This window comes from Physella acuta, unplaced genomic scaffold (genome assembly GCF_028476545.2).
Source record: "Physella acuta isolate Inbredline_101_S28 unplaced genomic scaffold, ASM2847654v3 ptg000636l, whole genome shotgun sequence".
Lineage (NCBI taxonomy): Eukaryota > Metazoa > Mollusca > Gastropoda > Physidae > Physella > Physella acuta.
In genome coordinates, this window is record NW_026732155.1 from 391289 (window position 1) to 412305 (window position 21017).

Here is a 21017-nt window from a genome sequence, read left to right on the forward strand (position 1 = left end):
TGAAAAACAACAATCCGAGGATAGCAGCGGTAAAAACAAATCCGAATCGCAACGTAAGTTAGCACTTTTCTGTGACTTTTCAGTAACAGACAAATCTTTATTCAAATTATCATAATTTAATGTAGATCTAATAATTTAGATTACAGTTGAAAGATAGATCTAGGTGTGTAGGGTAAAACTCCATTTTAGCGTATTATTATTATAAAATTAAAAATTATTTTTTTAAAAAATAAACACAACCGAAACACACATACTAAAAACGTTAGGAAAACACTTAGATTTCTACCTGGATTAGAGCTAGATCTAGATCTAGAATCTAGATCTAGATCACTATTTATTTATTTATGTTTTATATGAATGTGAGTTTTAATTAGAAAAGGTAGGCCTAAATATTAAATATAAAATAAAAAAACAACATAAAAAAGCATTAGGACAGTTCCAATTAAATAGCGTGTGATTGTCAGCGGGAGAAAAATCCCTACACTCGTGAATTGCGCCTTTGTAATTTCTAAATTCGTTATTTTCAGGGGGAAAAAGAGGTAAAACTCCATTTTAGCGTATTTTATTCCCCGCTTGACGTTCACCTCCAGTTGAGCGTATTTTATTGTAAACACAACCGAAACATCATACAAAAACGTAAGGAAAACACAGATCTACTTATTTTTTTTATGAATGCGATTTTTTATTAGAAAAGGTAAAACAAAACATTAAGAAGCATTAGAACTGTTCCAATTAAAAATCCTTACACGGTCGCGGATTCACCGTGAGTTCTCTTTGACTTTAATTATCACATAATCAGCATGTGCAGCATACGTCATAGCTTGGGCAGTAGCTGTTTGAAATTGTGTTGGCCTCAGTTTTGGGGTCATTGTAAGTTCATTAATGTTTATTTATAGTATCATGCCTGGGAGATACTTGTAACAATACAAACTTAACCGCCTTTGCAATTGTGAGTTATGTTACGTATTTCACCCACGAACATTGCACATTCAATATTCTAAATTTGGATTTTTCTCAACTTTAATCGAAAGATTATGTATTGTTGTTTTCGTGTCAAATTTCCTTACTAATGTTGCCTTTTTTAATTCTATGGGGGGTCGCTGGTCACTTACTTTTGCCACTTGAAAAAGTTTGGGAACCACTGCTCTAGAGACTATTTTGTTACTTCTAGTCTAGCTAGTGTAGCTAGGCAAGAGGTAGTAGATATATTCTATATTCTATTCTAAATCTAGGTATTAAATATTAGATCTAGGTTAATTTATATTTAATAGGCCTAGGCTAAGTTAGGCCTAAATATTATTATTAGTAATCTTAGTTTCTATATTCTCTAGACTGAATCTCGTAATACTAGTATCTAGATTTGGGCAATTTTTCTAGGTCTAGCCTACTTGTATAGTTGTTAAATACTAGAGTAAAATATTGGTGAGGTTAGGGTAGGCTGTATACTATAATATATAATATATAACTTTGGCCTAGATTTACAATAAAATTAAGCTTATTTTTAATTTAATAAATTTTTAGATTTAAAAAAAAAATGAGAAAATCATCTGTTGGTGGTCGACCTTCAATTTCCGGTCCGCCTTTGCGGGTGCGGAGTGAAAATACTATAAACCAGAGAGCCCCCTCAAGAGAAAGAGCATCATCAATTGGGAAACCATATGGAATATCCAAAGTGCCTGTTGCTAACCAGAGATTATCTTCAGTTTCTACAAATCAGTTTCCATATGTACCAAAATCAGGGTATGATTAATTATTGTAAGGAGTAAAAACTGTTTATTTAATTGCCAAATGTTTATAAACCATATAGTGTATGCTAAATGGTTATTAAACCCTATAGGACCCCCTTAGACTTAAGACTCTAAAAAGCAGATGAAACAGTTATGTGCCCTGTATTATGATACCTTGCAAGAATTGTTGAAGGTATCCAAGAGGATTACAAATATGATTTTACTTTTTTGCTGTACAAGGGAAGTAAATATTTTCCCATTCTAATCTGTTGTACAGGCGTCCATCAAGTGGTATTGGTGTACGTGGAAGGACTGATATTCCTAAAGATAACCGGCCTCTTGGTGACAAGAGGTACCATAACAAGTGCATTGGGCAGTTATTACAGGTATCCATTTTTTAAAATGGTAAAATTGGCTACACATTATTTCTTGCATATATTCCCTGATGAAAGTACCACATCGAAAGATTTAGTTTTTCTGAGCCAGGTTAGGGGGCACTGATTGGGAAAAAGTGAAAGTAGCCTTTCAAATGTGTTTCGGCGGCCTCAAACATATGAAGGGATAGTGTGGTCAGCACTATGACCAGCCGCCTTTACTTTCCTTAATATGAGTCAGTTACCTATCTGAGCTAGGTGTACTGAGGGATGTCGTATGGACTCAAAGCCCAGATCTGAACTTTAGAGCAGTTGAATGCTCTACCATTCAACCACACATTGTTCTTTTATAATTAATAAATCTGTTTATTTCTTGCAGTCAATCAATTCAGTTGATAGCATATGGACTGTTCTTTTCATAATTCACTGGAGGTTTTTGTAATATAAAAGTCATTGTGGTTTTTGATGATTCTGATTTTCTCTTGAACAAAAATAGTTGTTTAACACCAAACTTGTTCCTGTTTAATGAATGAAACTACTAATATAACTTCAAATTTCAGTTCCTACATGAACATCAATATTCATATCCCATATCTACCAAGCTTCTAGCATCTCCAAGCAGTAAAGATTTTTTTCAAATATTTGAGGTTGGATCATTTTTCATTATTAGTATATGACATGCAATTCACAAAAAGATTATAATGCTATTAGTTTTTATAGCACTTGATTAAGTTATTCTAATGCTACTGCAGACATGCCTATTGTCCTGCCATTGTGGAATCTTCTATGTATAAAATGCCATGTCACATTTTTCAGCATGAATTACACTTTGTTTAGCTAAATAAAGCAAACTGCAAAAATTACAAATTTAAAAATAAAATTTAAAGTGTGAAAATTACAATATATAGGGCATTAGTTTTATTTAACTTGTCCACATATAAACATTTTTTTAAAACTATTATCTCTTGGGATTGGGGAGTCTTCAACATCAAAGTCAAAGCAATAAAACAGTACTCTGGTTTAATCTTAAGAATTTCCATTTATTAAATAAGGGAGGAGCATTATTTACAATAAATAAAAAAGTACAGTATGAGGGAATTATGTTTGAACTAATGTTAAATTTGAAAAAAAGAATGCTGACCAGGTACATTATAACTATATTGTAAAAATGTTTATTTAGGTTCCTGGAAAGATGCGCAACGGAAAAAAGAGCACTAAAATATCCGCAACAGAAATTTACGAACACAGAAAAATGCACAACCAGAACAATGCGCACAAAGAAAAATGGGCAAATAAGAAAATTATGCACACAGAAAATGACACACAGATTTTTCATCAATTATGAGAGTGTGTGTATATATATATGTGTGTGTGTATGTATGTATATATATATATATATATATATATATATATATATATATATATATATATATATATATATATATATACATATATATATATATATATTTATTTGTGTGCGTGTGTGTTTATGCTTGCTTGTTCAAGTTGGTCTGTGTATGTGTGTATACATAGACGTATATATTTTATTCTCATTCCTCTATATTTTAATTTTAAAAATGCCACAGGTCTTTCTAAAATGCATAGAAACATAAATTACTAATATTTTTTTATCATGCAAACATAAAGTTCCACAATCGATCACACATAAAGGAAACAAACCAAAAGTACTGTGTTACTCTAATGTGGATGTCATTTTGTATTCCTACGCATAGAATTTGAGATATTCATGTTTTAGTGACAAACCTCTTTGAGTTTTTTTTTTTGCTTTTTTTTCTCTGTGCGCCTTTTTTTCTGCATGCACTTTTTTTCTGTTTGCCCATTTTACTGTGTGCACATAGCTCTGGTTGAGCATTTTTCTGTGTGCGCAAATTTCTGTTTGCACTTTTTCCAATGCGCATCTTTCTTGTCAGTTAATTTATACAATGTATTTATTAGTTTTATAATTGACCTTATTTAATATTATTTTCTTCTTCTTTTCTTCTTCTTCGTTCTTAATTTTTAGTGTTGTAAGAGATCGAGCCTTTATCTGCCAGAGGGTTTGATCTCGAGACTTTTTCGAATGTATCAACCATCAGCTTTTGCTGACTCGACCACTCCTCCATCACAATTAAGGATATGTGTCAACTGGTCATTGAGGCCATTGACTCCGATTTCAGCCTGCTTTTATTTTTGGATTTGCTTCCATAGCCTTTGTCCAACCAAGAACAAACTACAAGGCAGCAGTTGTTTGATTTTGGAGTTGTCTCTCCTAGAAGAGTGGCTGTCCCCAGCTAACGAGCCTCATCTGCCCGAGAGTTCGAACTCGAGACTTTTCGGTTTAGCAACCATGAGCTTTACCGACTCGACGACGCTGTCCCCTATCGCTAACATTGTCTCGTCACACTCACGCTACAAATATTTTATTAAACACCTGCACATGCTCTCGAACCAAATAGTCTACCATCAATACCAACTCAAGTTTACACTGTCCTTATTAATCTCTATCTGTCTAGTCTTATTTCAATTTATCTACGCTATGACAGTATGCATGTCGGTTATTAATAAATGAATTTTTCGATTACAGAAATAATTATTTTACCTTGTTTTCTACTTCACGGTTTATAATCTTAATGTTTGAATCCCAGAGAGAAAAAAAATACAGTGACTAAATAATTTAAAAATTCTGTATTTAAATATTTTATTAAACTGTATGCCTTATTTCAGTTTATATGCAGCCAATTAATTGATGGATACAAAATTTCTTCAAAACGAGAAGAAGAAGTGCCTAGTGTTCTGAGACAACTTGGGTACCCCTACACAATATCAAAAACATCTATGTTTTCTGTTGGTACACCTCACACTTGGCCCCAGTTGTTGGCTGCACTAATTTGGATGATTGACTTATTGAAGGTCTGTTGTTATTACTTTAATTGTTTCTTTGACAGTAGTGCAAAATATATTGTTCTCTGTATCAAATATATTTAAACAATAACTTAATATTTTCATTTAGTCGGCAGAAAATCTACACCAAATCAAAACATTTATGTTTAATATACAACATGAGATCTCTAGACTAAAGAAACTTGGACATATACATAAACAAATGTAGACACCACTGCCCCCTCTCCCCCTTTCTCCACCCTCCCCCTTTCTCCTTTTAAATAAAATCTAAAAAAAAAATCCAATTTAAATTAATGTACTGTATTTTTTGTTTATCAAAACTAATTTTTATTCATGTTATTATTGTTTATATTTGTTTATCCTTATATAAACCTCAAACAGTGATTTATGTCCAGGTATTTTAATGAGCTGAGCTATGATTTATAGCCGAACATCCTCAAACATAATACTCAACACAACACTTAATTACTACAGCTTTAGCTTAGGCACCATTAAAAACTTAAATAATTATTTTTATTTGTAACAATTTTAAAGATGACTGGAAATATTCATGAAAATGGAGGCATTGATGCCTTTATTTTTGAACCAACTGGTGAAGACTTTGATGGGAATTCAGATGACAAGGTAAATTACTTTCTTCTCAAGAAATACAAAATCACAGAGTAGTCATTTTATTTTGATATTGTTTCTGTTAAATTTTAGCACTTTATTATTGTTTTTCCTGTATGATAGCTATAAAAATGTGGTTCTAGTCCATATTTTCATAATATTTATTGGTAATGTTGCTAATATGTGTGTGTTTTAAGATCACAGATTTTATATAATTAAATGCTGACATGTATACATTTTTAAACATTTATGTATAAGAATATTAACATAATAAATATAGTCTATTACATTTGTTGGTATAACAGCTAGCTTTTGACTACTGTGAAAAAACTTATTTAGCCTACATGTCTGGGGCTGACAGCTATGAAAGCTTTGATGAAGAGCTCAAGCAAATACTAGGTACAACTTTTACTACTTTAGCTTTTTCTTTAGAGCATTAACTACTTTTGCTCTTCCAAAAACACCACATTTTACAGCCCAAAATTATAATACTTTTAATTTCTTGATAAACTCATTCAAAACTTCCCCAAAAAACTTTGAATTATATTTTTCAAAGCTTTATACAAAGTGTTTATTTTAGCCCATCATTTTAAACAGTGGTATAACATTAAAGTTTGAGAGGAAATGTGTGGATCGTAAATAACATGTATATCTATCCAAGTGAAAAAAGTAGGCCTATATTGTTGTAACACTAACAAAGTTATTTGGAAATACTTCCATGCGGTAACTTCTCAACTTAGTTAAACTCTATGATAATAAATAATAAATAAATACTTAGCCTATTTGATAAATCTGCAGTGGGACAGTGCTGTGATGTAAAGAAAAACCTTAAAACTTAATATCTCCGATTGTTTTAAAAAGGTCATTTGATCTTGGTTTGAAAAGATGGAGCACAAGTGGCATCAATTGTTCCTGTCCAAACTCAGCTGAGATCAACACGATCAACAGCAATGACAATCAAATATTTAAGTTAGCGAAATCAATGGATAGACTTTGACCCTCACATCACTAAACCAGCCTATGCTGACTATGACTTTAAAAAATTGTAGAAAAGAAGACAGCTGTAAAATTAAGGAATTAATTCAGTAAGTCATCCTCCTTACTACTTTATATCTGTTTATATTTTTCTTTTGACAGTTCAAAAGTATTTTGGTGGCAACTATCAAGAGATTAATGATGAAAATATTAGGATCGAACAAGAATTAAATCTTTTGGAGCAAACAGAGGTGACAATCTTAATTGTAAATCTGTTGAATAAACAATTGTAGAACGAAACTTTCAGAAATATTTTTTTGGTTTGTAAGTGATAGATATAGAAAATATTTCAGTCAAAACATTATGATTACGACTTGCATCACTCATTATCCATGTTTATTTTACAATTTACACTCTGTTATGCTGTTTACTGATATCTTTTTAATTGCTGGTAGTTAAAGGCACTTGAATGGAATATTGATGTTTAAAGTTAACTGTATTGTAGGAAAGATGTTTCAAGATTAAAGATCACATTGGGATGCTGAATCATGATACAAATGTGTTACAAGCTTATATAGAGGATATGCGTCGATACAGAAAAGCTCAAGAAAGTGAAGCGCAAACCAAAAGAGAAGAATGTCAAATGTTGAGTAAGTTTGTTGACCTGATGCTGTTTTTTCTAAAACTTAGGTAAAAGTAAAATAACTATTCATAAAGAAAATAACCTGCTGTTTATAGAGTTGGATCTGCAAGCAGAAAAGGATAGATTGTCTCAAATGCTGGAAATCCACAAAAGTCAAGATCTGAGCCTGTCTGATATAGAGAGACTGAAAGCAGAGCAAGAAGGACTCAAACAACAGGTGGAGCAGCTGGAAAAACAAATCGCTAACATTGACTTGAACATCTGGAACTTGTCAATGGAACAAGCCAAATTAAACGAGAAGGTGATGGGCTTTTTTGTCTGGGCTGTACTTTCTATTGTTTCTTTGGTTTTAACTATCAAGTTCACAAACTAACGTCAGCACATGTTTTGTAACAAGAATTCAAGGAATAATACAACCATCAATATTTTCAGCACCCTCGCCTTAGCTTCAAAATCAGTTATCTTTCTTCAAGCATATAATTAGCTACTGTTTTCATGCAGTTTGATAAGAGACTATTTAAGACATACAATTGACTAACTTTTCATCTGAGTGCAGGTTGATGAAGAAGCCATAACTTACAACAGACTGGCTATTGAAATTAAACTGGTCCCTGAGACAGCAGAACATGCACAAGGTCAAGATTTTAGACTTCGTCCTGGTGTCAGCTCTGACCCAGTTTCTGATTTTGAGAAAAAAGTCCAGGTAAATATGCAGAACACATGAAACTTTTAAGTGTTGTATATGAGGGTGTCAATTTCTTCTTGGCTATGGAAGCACAATCACATGATCAGTAAACAGTTAGCTTTGTCATTTAAACAAGGTGTAGAATTTATAGATGAATATGAAGTTCAATTACTTGTAAAGTTAAAGAGAACTTGGTAAAGAGGAAAGAAATCAATTACATCAACAACAAAAAATAGAGGGGTTACAAAAAACATTTTCTAAGCTAAAATTTCTCACAAATTTCTTTCTGCTTACACTGTTTCACTAGCTGAATTGTCTTAACCATTAATGTCCCATTCATTCTACCAAAACTCCACCCATGACGGCCCAATGTAAGGAGCATAACTCTGTATGATCAAGTGAATAGTTTCACAAAATATTTGTTTTTGTCTAAATGAAATTGAAAATTAAGATAAAAACTACTGCTTAATGTTGGGAATAAACCTGGCTTTCCAACAGTATTAAATAGAATATATTATATTCGGTACAAGTACAGAATAAAAATAAAAAATGTCGGAGAAAATTCAAAACAGGCCATTTTCGGTAGTCAACTTTGTTTATTTTTGTCTTAACAACTATGCATCGAATTTAACAGTTAAATATCAATTTGATTATCTTTAAGATATATAATTCATAAAATACATGCCTAGATACGTTTAGAGGCATTATTTTATTTTATTTTTAATATTAAATCAACTAAAAATTGGACAGATGAGTCTAAAATTTCGAGATGGAAAGAAACTATTATTTTTTATCTTTCAAAAGCGCCATTGAAATTAGAAGACCGGAAAAGGATGGTGAAACTATCCGACTTCCTGTTTAGTTAAAAATTAGGATTTGTAGGCCAAATTTTAATGAAACAAATTTAATTTTTCTATGCGTATTGTAAGCGGGCGGCAGCGGGCGTTACGGGACATTAACGGTGTCGGGCGGCAGCGGGCGTTACAGGACATTAATGGTTAATATATATGTATTTCTATATATATGCATGGAACGGAGTAGCCTGTTTCTCCATGAATGTATACAATAAAATTGTTTCCATTTTAACAGCCCAAACTGACTTATATGAAGAAGCGCTGTCAAGAGTCTATTCGCAAAAAAAATAAATCTACCTTCCAGCAAGCAAATGAAAATGAACAGGTAGTTTTTATTCTCTAAAACATTTTAAAATAAAAATTAAAAGAAAACAATGTAACACTAGCTTGGGTAGAAGCTAATGTCTCAGTTGAACACAAAGCTGTACAGCCATACAAACTTATTAGAGCAGATCCATGACTGATTTAAAAAATCAAATCTTTCAATCCATTTTTTGACCTACATTTAGTCATTATAGTTACTTTGTAATATATGAATCAAACTATTGAGCAAAGATTGATTAAAATTTTCAACCTTATTGGCATGGTTAAGTGAGATGATATTTCATCCACCACCCATGATGCTTGTAGAGGGATTGTTATAGGAGTCTGATTGGTCAAATACAACCAATGATCAAGTGTTGTTTATATACCTTCCTCAATATCAAAAGGATTTGTCTTTCTTTGTATTTTGATCTGTGTCACACATCTTTATTCGGCTACTATAAGTTGATTCATACTCTCAAAACTGAATTTTCTCTATTTTACTCATTTTGGTAACAATAAAATAAAACTGTTTCAGTTTCAAGAAACATTAAATGAAAAACGAGATAAAATTGTCAAGATGGAGAAGGAATTAAAATCTGTTGAATCTGATATAGAACTAATGAAACAGGTAACATTTTGTTCACATTTTTAATTCTCATGTCAATTTGTGTGTAGATTTTTTAAAATGTTGAGTTTTCTTGTAAATAAATCTGAATTGGATACCATCTACAGATGTTTAATTCAGACAAGAAATCACTAGCAAGTGAGATAGATGCATTACAGCTAGATGTTGTACAGCTGGAGTCTTCTTGCAAGCAGCTTGAGTCTGAAAAAATCCAATTGTCAGAAGAATGTTCCTCCCGCAGTAAAAGGTTGTTACTCACTGAGTTGACCTTCTCTTGGTTCTCTTTAAGACATTTGCTACTAAAGCCTATCTCAAAACCCTTCCCCATGCACTAAGCTAATTTGTATCATCATCAAAAAGACACAAAATCTAGGCCTAGTTATTAAGGAAATGTGTTATTTCAAAGAAAATATATAATTTAATATGTTTTCTAATAGTATTTATTGTTTAGAGTGAATTTAGTGATGCATCTATGTGGTCAGAATCTGCTACAGAGTGCCTCAGTATTATTTCTAATATTTAAAATTTTTACAATAGATTCTGATTTTAATAACTTAGATATCTAACTTAATATAGAATCTATTTAACTATCTGATTCTTTAAAACAAATTGAAAACTACAATAATGCAGAAGCAACTGTTTATGCCAAAAACTCTAAAAAAAATTGTCTGAAACTCAACTTGGTAAACTTAGTATAAAATGATAACAATAAATGCTAGAAACTTCCTTTTTTTGGGAGGAAAAAAATCTTGCGCATTCTAGTAATATATTCAGTAAGCAGACATAGTGTTGAAATGCTTTTTGCATGAAAATAATGCGACAGAAACACAATTGGTAATAGCAGTCACATGGGGGGGGGGTGTCAGATTGTTAGCAAAGGAGTTAAAAAAGTTAGTTTTATTTTTTTTTCTCCTATGGCTGGGAACATCTAATCAGCTTTCATTTTTGTTTTAGTTTAAACAGGCTGAGAGAAGAAACAGATAAAGAAATGTCTAAGATCAATAATGATTGGGAGAAAAAAGAAAAAGAGTTTGAAGAGTATGATTGTTTCCTAAAGGTAATTATCACTATGAATTGTTCTTTAAGTATACATTTTCCAGTTTGGTAATGATTAAACCTTTATATTGACTTGAATGTGTGGACATCAACAGTGGATGACATCTTGTGTTGATCATATTTGGTTACAATAAACATGTGGGATGGCGAGGCCTAGTGGTAGAGCGCTAGACTGCTAACCCAAAAGTCTTGAGTTCACATTCAGGTTGAAGTCAATAGAACGTCCCAGAGTCCACCCACCTCTGATGGGTATCTAACGTTAGAGAAAGTAAAGGCTGCTGGGCATAGGTTTGGCCACGCTACCCTTTTTACAAATGTTAGTCATTCAGCTTGAATGGGCAATGCTAATGTTATAAGCAGCAACGTTCATAAAACTTTTTGAACAGCAACTTACATGTAATAATTTGAGCAGCAACTTGCAATAATTTGAGCAGCAACTTACATACAATAATTTGAGCAGCAACTTACATACAATAATTTGAGCAGCAACTTACATACAATAATTTGAGCAGCAACTTACATACAATAATTTGAACAGCAACTTACATACAATAATTTGAGCAGCAACTTACATACAATAATTTGAGCAGCAACTTACATACAATAATTTGAGCAGCAACTTACATACAATAATTTGAGCAGCAACATACACAAATTCTTAACAACCAAGCAACTTTTATTTAAAAAATTGAGAACCAAATTATAAGAAAGAATTCAATTTATTTTAAAAGATTTTTTAAAATGACCAGTGATAAAAAAAGTGGGGTCAGCAATGAAAATTGTCCATTTGTTAGGGGCAGCTGAACGAGTTTGTGGAATACCTGAAGACCAAACGTGCAGAAGTTGCAGAAAGGGTGAACAAGCTTAGAACAGAAGCCCAGTAGTTAATGATGGCTGGAATTTTAGTAAAATTGTTTTGTTTTTAAACTCCACTGATTGTAATGTTAGTTTAAAATTTTACTGTATTATATTGACTCATCTTATTAGTTACTGTTAAGAAGTAGAATCTAGTAATAGGTGTGCCAGTGGCATATAAGTTATTCTAGTTTTAAATTATTGAAATTCTGTCTTATTTTGTCAGCACCCAACTTTTTTTTTTACTTCTATCAACCAATTACGTCCACAGAATTTTTTTTTTTTTACACCGCCTACTGCCCCTTCTCCCTCACCCATCCCATTTAAAGAAAACTTTACAGGCAGTCCTAAAATAGTGCATATGGTACATCTAGTTCATTCATCATTCATTAACCTTTTGAGGTACAAGGTCTGAATGGTATCAGTATAACTATAATGTCATGACAGCATCCACTGGATTTTTTAAACAAGATGTTCAAACATGTTTCTACAGTTAAGATGGTGTGTTTGTTATCCCATATAGTGTGGGTATTTTGGTCTTAGATATCTGGACTTGTCCAGTGTAAATAAACCTCCGCACCTCTCCCCACAAGTCTATAGAGTCCTTGCAAACACGTGACCTAAATCACGTGATACCTACGCCCGCCGCCACAGTGGTGTACATCAGACGTAAACACAATCAGCTGTTCGCCAGCGCTGGACGTGTTCACCAGCGCTGGACGTATTCACCGTATGTAAAGAATCGCGACCGCGGAAAAGGAAAAATACGTTAAAAAACTTGAACTCTTAGGAATTGAAGATCCTTATACAGTTATTGACAGTTTCGTGGATAATATAAATATGTGGCCGAAATTTCTAAATAAAAATACTGTTAGTAATACCGTTTGCGTTTAGAGTTTAAGTAGACGAATCTGATCAAATGCAGTAATATATTAGAGGTTATCTACTGTAGCAAACGTGAGACCACTTAACTCCTACAAAACCCACACTACAACGGCTAATATAATCCATGGAATAACCAATCTGGGTAGCATGTTATACAATTTAAGACCCTTATAATCCAGCAGGGAAGTGATCAGACACATTAATACTGACGTTCAACCCTCATAATGGCTGCCCCCACCTGTATCTAGCCCACAATAAAACCAAAGAGGAGTCTGCCCTGCCCTCCCCTGAAAATGTCTCACCTCCGTGATACCCAGCCCCACAGAGATAGTATTTCTTATATAATTTTGACCCTCAGGGCCCAGCAGGGAGAACAAAGGGGAAAGTCCCACTGCTCTCCCCTCAACACTTCTCACCTCGGTGTCATGTTATGTCATTTATAGCACACACGGCTTATCAGGGGAAAGCATTAAGGCATTAAGAATCTTAACTCTGGACAGCTACACACTAGTATACTCGCTACACACTAGGTGCCTACTGTAAACTACTAGACTGTAGGCCCTATGTAGACCTGCAATTGTATCAATTGTAGACTGGGTCCATTGTTATTATTCTAAACCATCTCACTTATGTTTCTAGCTTGATTTGTTTCTTTTATAAACAGTGGATTTAAAAAAAAAATTAGCCTAGGCCTAATCATTAACCAAATAATAATAATGTGGTTATTTGTTGTTGGCTGGTATGATCTAGATTGTACTACTAGGCTACAAAAACTTAGTAGACCAATTACTAGATATGAATTTGAATTTAATTAAACTCAGTCCAGTATCAGATACATATTGCTGTAAAAAGACAACAAAGTAGGTAGGCCTTAGTAATTTATTAAAGCCTTCTACTACAATAATATCAACTACAAAGTTTTTACTTTTTACAATTTAATTTAAGTAGCAGATTCTAGATCTAAGTCTAGTCATATAATCTATTTCAATTTCAGAAAATTTCGTTTGCTAAAAAAATGATTAGATAATAGAGCGAGATTTTAGATCTTAGAGACAATTAAATGCTTTATTAGGCCTATTATGACTACTTTTGATTTATTATGGGTGTATTTTGAATCGAATGTAGATCTAAAGTAATTAAATTTAAGTAAAGAAGTAGATTCTAGATTCTATGTCTACCCAGCGGAGCCAGGTATTAGGCCTACTATTAGATCTTATTATTCTTATTAGCCTATTACTTTTGACTTTGTCTTTTACTATATATTAGTATTTGTGAAGGTCGAGCATATTTGTTTTATTAATAGTTATCTTTTATAATTAAAATGAAGTTTATTATTTTACTGTCCTTACCTGAAACAAAGTATCGAGAACTGCATTTGATCAGATTCGGCTACTTTAACTCTAAAAGCAAACAGTATTACTAACAGTATTTTTATTTAGAAATTTTGTCCACATATTTATTTATACGAAACTGTCAATAACAGTATAAGGATCTTCAATTCCTAAGAGTTCAAGTTTTTTAACGTATTTTTCCTTTTCCGCGGGTGCGGTTCTTTACATACAGTGAACGCGTCCAGCGCTGGTGAACACGTCCAGCGCTGGCGAACAGCTGATTGTGTTTACGTCTTGTGTACACCACTGTGGCGGCGGGCGTAGGTATCACGAACGGACGTGACGTCATATGAAAGGACTCTATAGCAACTTATGGATCAAGTAAATGGACGACCCCTTATTTTGTTTCAAAATTGACCTAATACACTAAAACAATTTTTCTTTGCTCCACACTTCTGCTGCTGGCAAACCTTGTTAGTGCGCCCAGTAATGCAACTGTACTTGGTCCATTTTCTAATTCTGGTGTTTATTTAATACTGCTCTCAATTAATTAATTAGGCCACTCAAACATTGCAGACAGGCTGGTAGCTCTGCTAATGTAGTTTTTTTTTTACAAAATGTCATATCTTTGCATGCATTGTACTTTTTTTTTAATTTGGCATTTCCCAAATGGAATGATCTGGATATAAGATCTGATTAAAATAAAATATCTGTCACAGCGTCATTTTGTTGGTCCTGCTGATTCGAGTTGGAAAACTGAGCCATAAGTACCTTATCTAATTAAAACAGACATAATTACCTTATCACAAGAGATACGTCTGGAACTTCGATGCCAGTTTAAAAAGTATGATCAGTTAAACTAACTTAATTTTTAAACGAGTTTATAAGAATAAATTCAAACCTCACATGCGCAATATGGAAAATGTTAAAATTGTTGTTTTAGATCCAGTTGATGGATGAAGAGATTGTTTTTTAAAAGTAGTTTTTAAGTCAAAAATGTTATGCCACAGAGCTTTTAAAATATTAAATGTTCAACTTAGATCTAAGGTTAATAATCTAGCTTACACAGGTTGGGGAAGGGTAATATTTATAGCTTTTGACTTGTTGATTTTATGTAAATGTTGGCCTACATCAACCGATAGGGATACATAAAAAACACCACACAAAAAAACAAGTTACGTATACAAAAGGTCTATAACTTATTAAATTATTCTAAATAGAAGCTACACGCGTGACATTAAGTTACTCCTAAAAGCTTTGTATCTATTGTCAACCGTTCGAAATAATCGCAAAAAATGACATGATCAGTAGCTAATGCCACCGTGCCGAAAATGTCAGGAGCAAGCATAACCCCACCATTACAATGTATCCCTGCCCATAAACTGGAGCAGGACATTTCCCCCCCCCCCCTCCATACACACATAAACACACACTATCGATTACAAATCGTCAAAGTGTAAACCCAATCCGAACATTGAACATAACCCTACCGTAAGGTAGTGTTGGGATAACGGCTAGGATTAGGTTAAGATTTTCGAAGAGGAATAAACTTATTCTACACATTATCGGTTCCCCTGTTTATAGACGGAGTTTCTTCCAGGCATCTCTTCGGGGGTCCGTCCCCGCCGAACGAAATGGAATTTATATAGAAACCATTTTTACCAGTGTGGTGTCCCCCCCCCCCCCCCCCCGGGGGGGACGGGACGACGTCCGTCCGTCCGTCCCCCCGGAGAAAAAAGTCTGGAAGAAACACTGTTTATAGAATGCCACACTATTTCGTATTCTGTCGGCCAGAGGCGTAGCTAGGGGAGCGCCAAATTAAATAGATTAGAAAACTAAAATAAAAAGCTTATTTTGAGCTGGATTACAGACATTAAGAAAACAGAAAGCTGGTTGGCTCTAGGGGCGGTTGTCTACATTACTTGTGTGATACGGAAAAAATATATTAACATACTGGCGGGATGAGAGGAGTGACGCTTTGTCGCCAACCTGAATGATTAATATCAAAATATGGAGAGGGAGGGTGCAACATTGATACTTGGTCCCGGGTCCCGAAATGGGGGTTCGACCTGTAATAAATGTCCGTGCTGCGTTTATACGATCTTTCTCAGTTAACAGATACTATGTGGGCTATAACTTATTAACTAAAGTGGGGACTAATTACCATGCGGGGTGGGGGGGGGGGTTTGACGGGGTTATGGGTAATGTCTTAGACGCGAAAAGTCAAACAAAACACGAACGACCTAGTGCATGTTGCAACAGGTAAAACAAACTGGGCGAATATAGAGCAACGACATTGTGAATGCATACATCATATCTCTCAATGTTATTACCTACCACCAAGAGGTGGGTAACACTTGCTGGAGAAGAGTTGTCACTGTTCACAACTTCCTCAGATGTATCAAGCTGAGCAACGTCGCGTTTAGATCGTGAACTATAAATAGCTTTAAGCGTGGTTTATTTGTTTTTGTGTAACGTTTTCATTGGAACCACAGTTTCTTCCAGTCATCTCTTCGGGGGGGGGGGGGGGGGGGGCGACGGAGCGCCCCCGAAGAAAGTCTACCGCCCCCCCCCCGAACGAGATGGAATTTATATAGAAAACATAATATTACCAGTGATCGGAAAATGTCCGCCCCCCCCCCCCCAGTGTTTCTTCCAGACTGTTTTCTCCGGGGGGGGGGGGGGGCGCTTGAAATTTTCGGGGGGCGGTAAACTTTCTTCGGGGGGGGGGGCGGACACTGTTAAAAGTATATATTTTCTATATAAATTATATAAATTTCATTTCGTTCGGGGGGGGGGGGGGCGGTAAAAAAAATTCGGGGGGGGGGGGGGGGCTTCGCCCCCCGAAGAGATGCCTGGAAGAAACTCTGCCCCCCCCCCCCCGAGAATAAAGTCTGGAAGAAACACCAATTGGAACATTGTAGGTAATAGCGTACGTACGTAGGTCTATCGATTGGATAAGACCTCAGTTTATATTCAATCAACCATCGATCAGTAGAACTAGCAGGTCCAGTAATGTTGAAAATCAATATATTGACGGTCTGTAGAAATGGAAGTATGCAGACAGTAGAATTTTTTGGTTTCTGTCTGGTGGGTTTTCTGTGTCAGTGCCGAGTGTATAGGAACAAGGTGTTTTCTGTGTGCTGTGTGTATACGGGTTTTCTGTGTGCTGTGATAGAGTGCTAGCATTCGTTTACTCTATCTTATGGAATATAATGTCGCCCGTATTCTATATTATATGTTAAGTTCGAATTTTACTATTGGATGTAACTACAAAAAAATAAATAATAATAATTAAAAAAATGATTAATTAGCCAAACGATTTTTTGGCCACCAATATTAATATTGTACAATAATAAAAGTTATCTTTTTATGAGCGGGTAGAATAGGATAATTTTAAAGTATATAATTATCAACCATGTTAGGCTTCATCCGTAACTGACGTCTTGCTTTGGTGTAATGAGGTAGAGGATCAGATTGACATGAGGTAGAGGATCAGATTGACATGAGGTAAAGGCAGTGGCGTAGCGAGGTCGGGTGTCACCCGGTGCGGCACTTAATGGTGTCACCCCCCCCCCCAGAGGCATAGAGAGACCTTTCCCAGGGACAAACTTTCAAATTTTCGATTTGCACCCCCCCCCAAACTTTCGATTTGCACCCCCCTCAACTCAAATTTTCGAATTGCACCCCCCCCTAGAGTTTTTCTCTATATATTTTGCTTTTTTTTGCCTTGGTGTCACCCCCCTAAATGGTGTCACCCGGTGCGGTCCGCACCCCCCGCCCCCGCCCCCCCCTCGCTACGCCCCTGGGTAAAGGATTAGATTGACATGGGCAATATTTTCAGCATGTAATTTTTTTCCTCATTTTTATTTTAAATCCTGTGTTCCCCTCAAAAGTTGTAGTTAAAAATTGATCAACATATTCAATCTTAACCCAGCTCAGAATTGTAAACAGCAACTCCTGTTTTTTTTTTTTTTAAATCCGGTTAAGGTGTCGGCGCGTATTTGATTTTTGTGACAGTGACGACTAGAAGGGGGATAAAAATCGTCAAAAATGGTGACGTCAATGAGTGGCGACCCTATCCCCCCCCCCCCCCCTTTACACCGTTTGTATGTTTTTACCCTACTGTTGAGTCTGATTGATCTTTCCGTTCTAAATATAGTTGACAAAAATTGCGTTAAAAGCCGACCAGTAGCTTGCAGTGTCTAAAAGACAATTACCTGCCCATTTTTAGTTCGCGGTGACCGTTAAGGCAAAAAAAATTCACTCAGCCGTGAAAAACTGTTCACCCTCGTCGATTTGAGCAATCGCCTTTATTTAATTTATCTCCCCTTTTGTTATTGAATTTAGTATTTATTAAATTAAATTGTCTAATGTTAAAAAATTACAACCCAAAGAACTACCCATCCATCTTTAACGGGGACATTCATATGCATACAATGTATATCACCAAGTATTTTTTATACTACTTCACCAGTTATTGCTTCTAATACACAATATTTTGTAATCTGTCTGATTACTTTACAATATATTGGTGCTATAGGAGAGACCAGGTCAGGACATGATTGGTCATCAAATGTTTGTTCAGCTCATCCTTGACTTGGTGATTTGCTCGGGTAAACTTTTATTTCATCCTGGTTTTTTTGTATCGTGTAGGCCTATAATAGGGTTAGTGGGATCAGTGAAGTGAGTACAAAGGTAGAGTAACTCATGGTACAAATGTAAAGTGAGATCAGAGTAGCTCATGGTACATATGTAGAGTAACTCATGCTACAATAGTAGAGTGAGATCAGAGTAACTCAGTAACTCATGGTACATATGTAGAGTAACTCATGCTACAATAGTAGAGTGAGATCAGAGTAACTCAGTAGCGTAGCGAGGGGGGGGGGGGGACATATGTCCCCGGGCGCCGACCTTAAATTGAAAGGTTGAGGGGGGTGCAAATCGAAAGTTTGAGGGGGGGGGGGGTGCAAATGGAAATCTCGAGGGGGGGGGGGGGGGGGTGCAAATCGAAAAGTTTGTCCCCGGGCGCCGAGAAGGGTCGCTACGCCTCTGGAGTAACTCATGGTACAAATGTAGAGTGAGATCAGAGTAACTCATGGAGGATTGTGTTGTCTAACTAATGGTTTGAGTATTTTAATTTTAATGTGTATTTTTTAACTAATCAGCTGCAGCCGCATTGGTGGCAAACACCTGTAGCCCAACCAATCAAACAGCGCCTCTCTTGTGTACAGGCCAGCAGTGGATTCAGATAGAATCTGTGCGCTACTTACCTCAAAAAAATAGTTCCGACGTCTGTCAGTTAGATGTAGCTTCGTCGTGCTCATTTTATTTACACGATGAGAACCTTAACGCAAACTGCAATGGACCCGTTAACCAGTCATGCGCAGTAGTGGTAAACGTGGAGGACGCTAAAACAGAAACCAGCTGTCTGAAGGAGTACTCAGGTGTTGGAGCATCAGTCACATACTCGTGTATTAATAGTAAGTTATAGAGAGTCATCCAATATATATATATATATATATATATATATATATATATATATATATATATATATATATATACAAAGTATATATATATATATATATATACAAAGTATATATATATATATATAGGCCTATATATATATATAGGCCTATATATATATATATATATATATACAAAGTATATATATATATATATATATATATATATATATATATATATATATATATAATATATATATATACTAATATATAATGTGTGTTTGTCTGTTTGTCTTTTAAACATTACTACACCTTTCATCCGATCGCGAAGTTTGATTGTGAAGTAGCTGAGAGAACTGGGGAGGTATCTGCGGGGGAAAAAATGTGGTGTGTGTATGAAACAAATTGTAATTTTGTTATCAATATCACTGCTTATAGATTCACATTGTTGCTGATGGGGTAAAATAAGCTACACGTTTTAAATTTAGCGTACGCAGGGGGTGTGTGGGGGGGGGGGGGCGGGAAAGCACAATGTCAATCCACCTTAGCACCTGTACATCGGCTGTTTGTGTTAATCTTGATGGATATGGACAGTGGCCACTCATGGGCGTAGCGAAGGGGGGGGGGGCGAGGAGGGTGGGTACATATGTCCCCGGGCGCCGACCCTAGGGGCGCCGAAAGGGGTTGAAAAAATTAAAAGCTCATTTTAACTGCAGATTTGAATTATAAACATAATAAATATATGGGGGGGGGGGGGGGGGGCGCCAAATTGAAAGCATGTCTCCGGGCGCCGGGAGGGGGTCGCTACGCCTCTGGTGCCACTCATACTTCGATCTAATTCATAAGTATAGCCTCTGCTTGAGTTGTCAGACTCAATTCAGCCAGCCAGCTTTCTTTCATCCAATTACTTGTGGGTTTAAAGATCAGTCTAGACAAGTAAGGTAATCGTTTGCTTCAAGTGTACCCCGTCGAAAACAATGTTGCTTATCTTTGATATTTTAGCACTAGCAGAAAGTGAAATTGCAGGTCCTTTGTATATCAGCTGACCCAGAACATTTTGCAGAGGCATCTTGTTCAGATACACACATCTTTATGTAGATTATGTTTAAAAATATATGCAAATATATGGGGGTGGGAGGGGGAGGAAGTTGAATAAATTACATAACAAACACATTCACACACAACTTCAAAAACGTTAGTAGGAGTCAAGATTATCAGCACGTACAGAAGTACTTAACAAATCTATATTTAAATATCTCAGGTAAATTTAGTTAAAACAATAATGTGGATAAGAGTTAAACTGCCTCCAAAGGATGAATAACCAAAATTCAGAAATAGAAATCCTATAGTTGTTTTCTTTTTTTTTTACAATCAGAATTATAGCCTTTAAGACAGGTAAAACTGTTAATATTGTTTTTGTAATTTCCAGTAAAGAGGTGTGTAAGCAATACATTGATCTAACCCAGGGTCTCCAAACTTTTCAGCCCGAGGGCCGCATTAACTATCAAATATCAGTTCGGGGGCCAGAGTTTCTTTAAGGCGTCTTTTCAGCCCCCCCCCCTCCCTCGAAGAATGTCTACCGCCCCCATCCCCCCCCCACGAAATATAATTTATATAGAAATATAAACGAATTTCAAATGTCCCCACCCCACCCGAGGTCCACGTTTGCTCTCAAATTGTTCTTCACGTATTTCATTCTTGAAAATGTTTGTTCACACAGGTATGT

At 35.3% G+C, this 21017-nt stretch overlaps 1 protein-coding gene across 1 annotated transcript; it reads left to right on the forward strand.

Annotated features, from left to right (window-relative positions):
• LOC131948296 (kinetochore protein NDC80 homolog) lies at positions 1-12206 on the forward strand. Its single transcript, XM_059309857.1, has 16 exons — positions 1-53; positions 1522-1740; positions 2005-2113; positions 2662-2748; positions 4826-5011; positions 5537-5626; positions 5917-6010; positions 6749-6837; positions 7092-7236; positions 7325-7530; positions 7786-7932; positions 9004-9093; positions 9610-9702; positions 9807-9946; positions 10654-10756; positions 11550-12206. The coding sequence occupies exons 2-16, from the start codon at positions 1535-1537 to the stop codon at positions 11637-11639; spliced, it is 1875 nt and encodes a 624-aa protein (XP_059165840.1). The 5' UTR covers positions 1-53; positions 1522-1534; the 3' UTR covers positions 11640-12206.
• The last annotated feature ends 8811 nt before the right edge of the window (positions 12207-21017 follow it).

Excerpts from the sequence above, each read along its gene's own strand:
- LOC131948296 (XM_059309857.1), top strand. The coding sequence starts at position 1,535 with ATGAGAAAATCATCTGTTGGTGGTCGACCTTCAATTTCCGGTCCGCCT. Across the intron at positions 1,741-2,004 it reads CCATATGTACCAAAATCAGG|GCGTCCATCAAGTGGTATTG; the intron begins GTATGATTAATT and ends TCTGTTGTACAG. Across the intron at positions 9,094-9,609 it reads AAGCAAATGAAAATGAACAG|TTTCAAGAAACATTAAATGA; the intron begins GTAGTTTTTATT and ends AAACTGTTTCAG.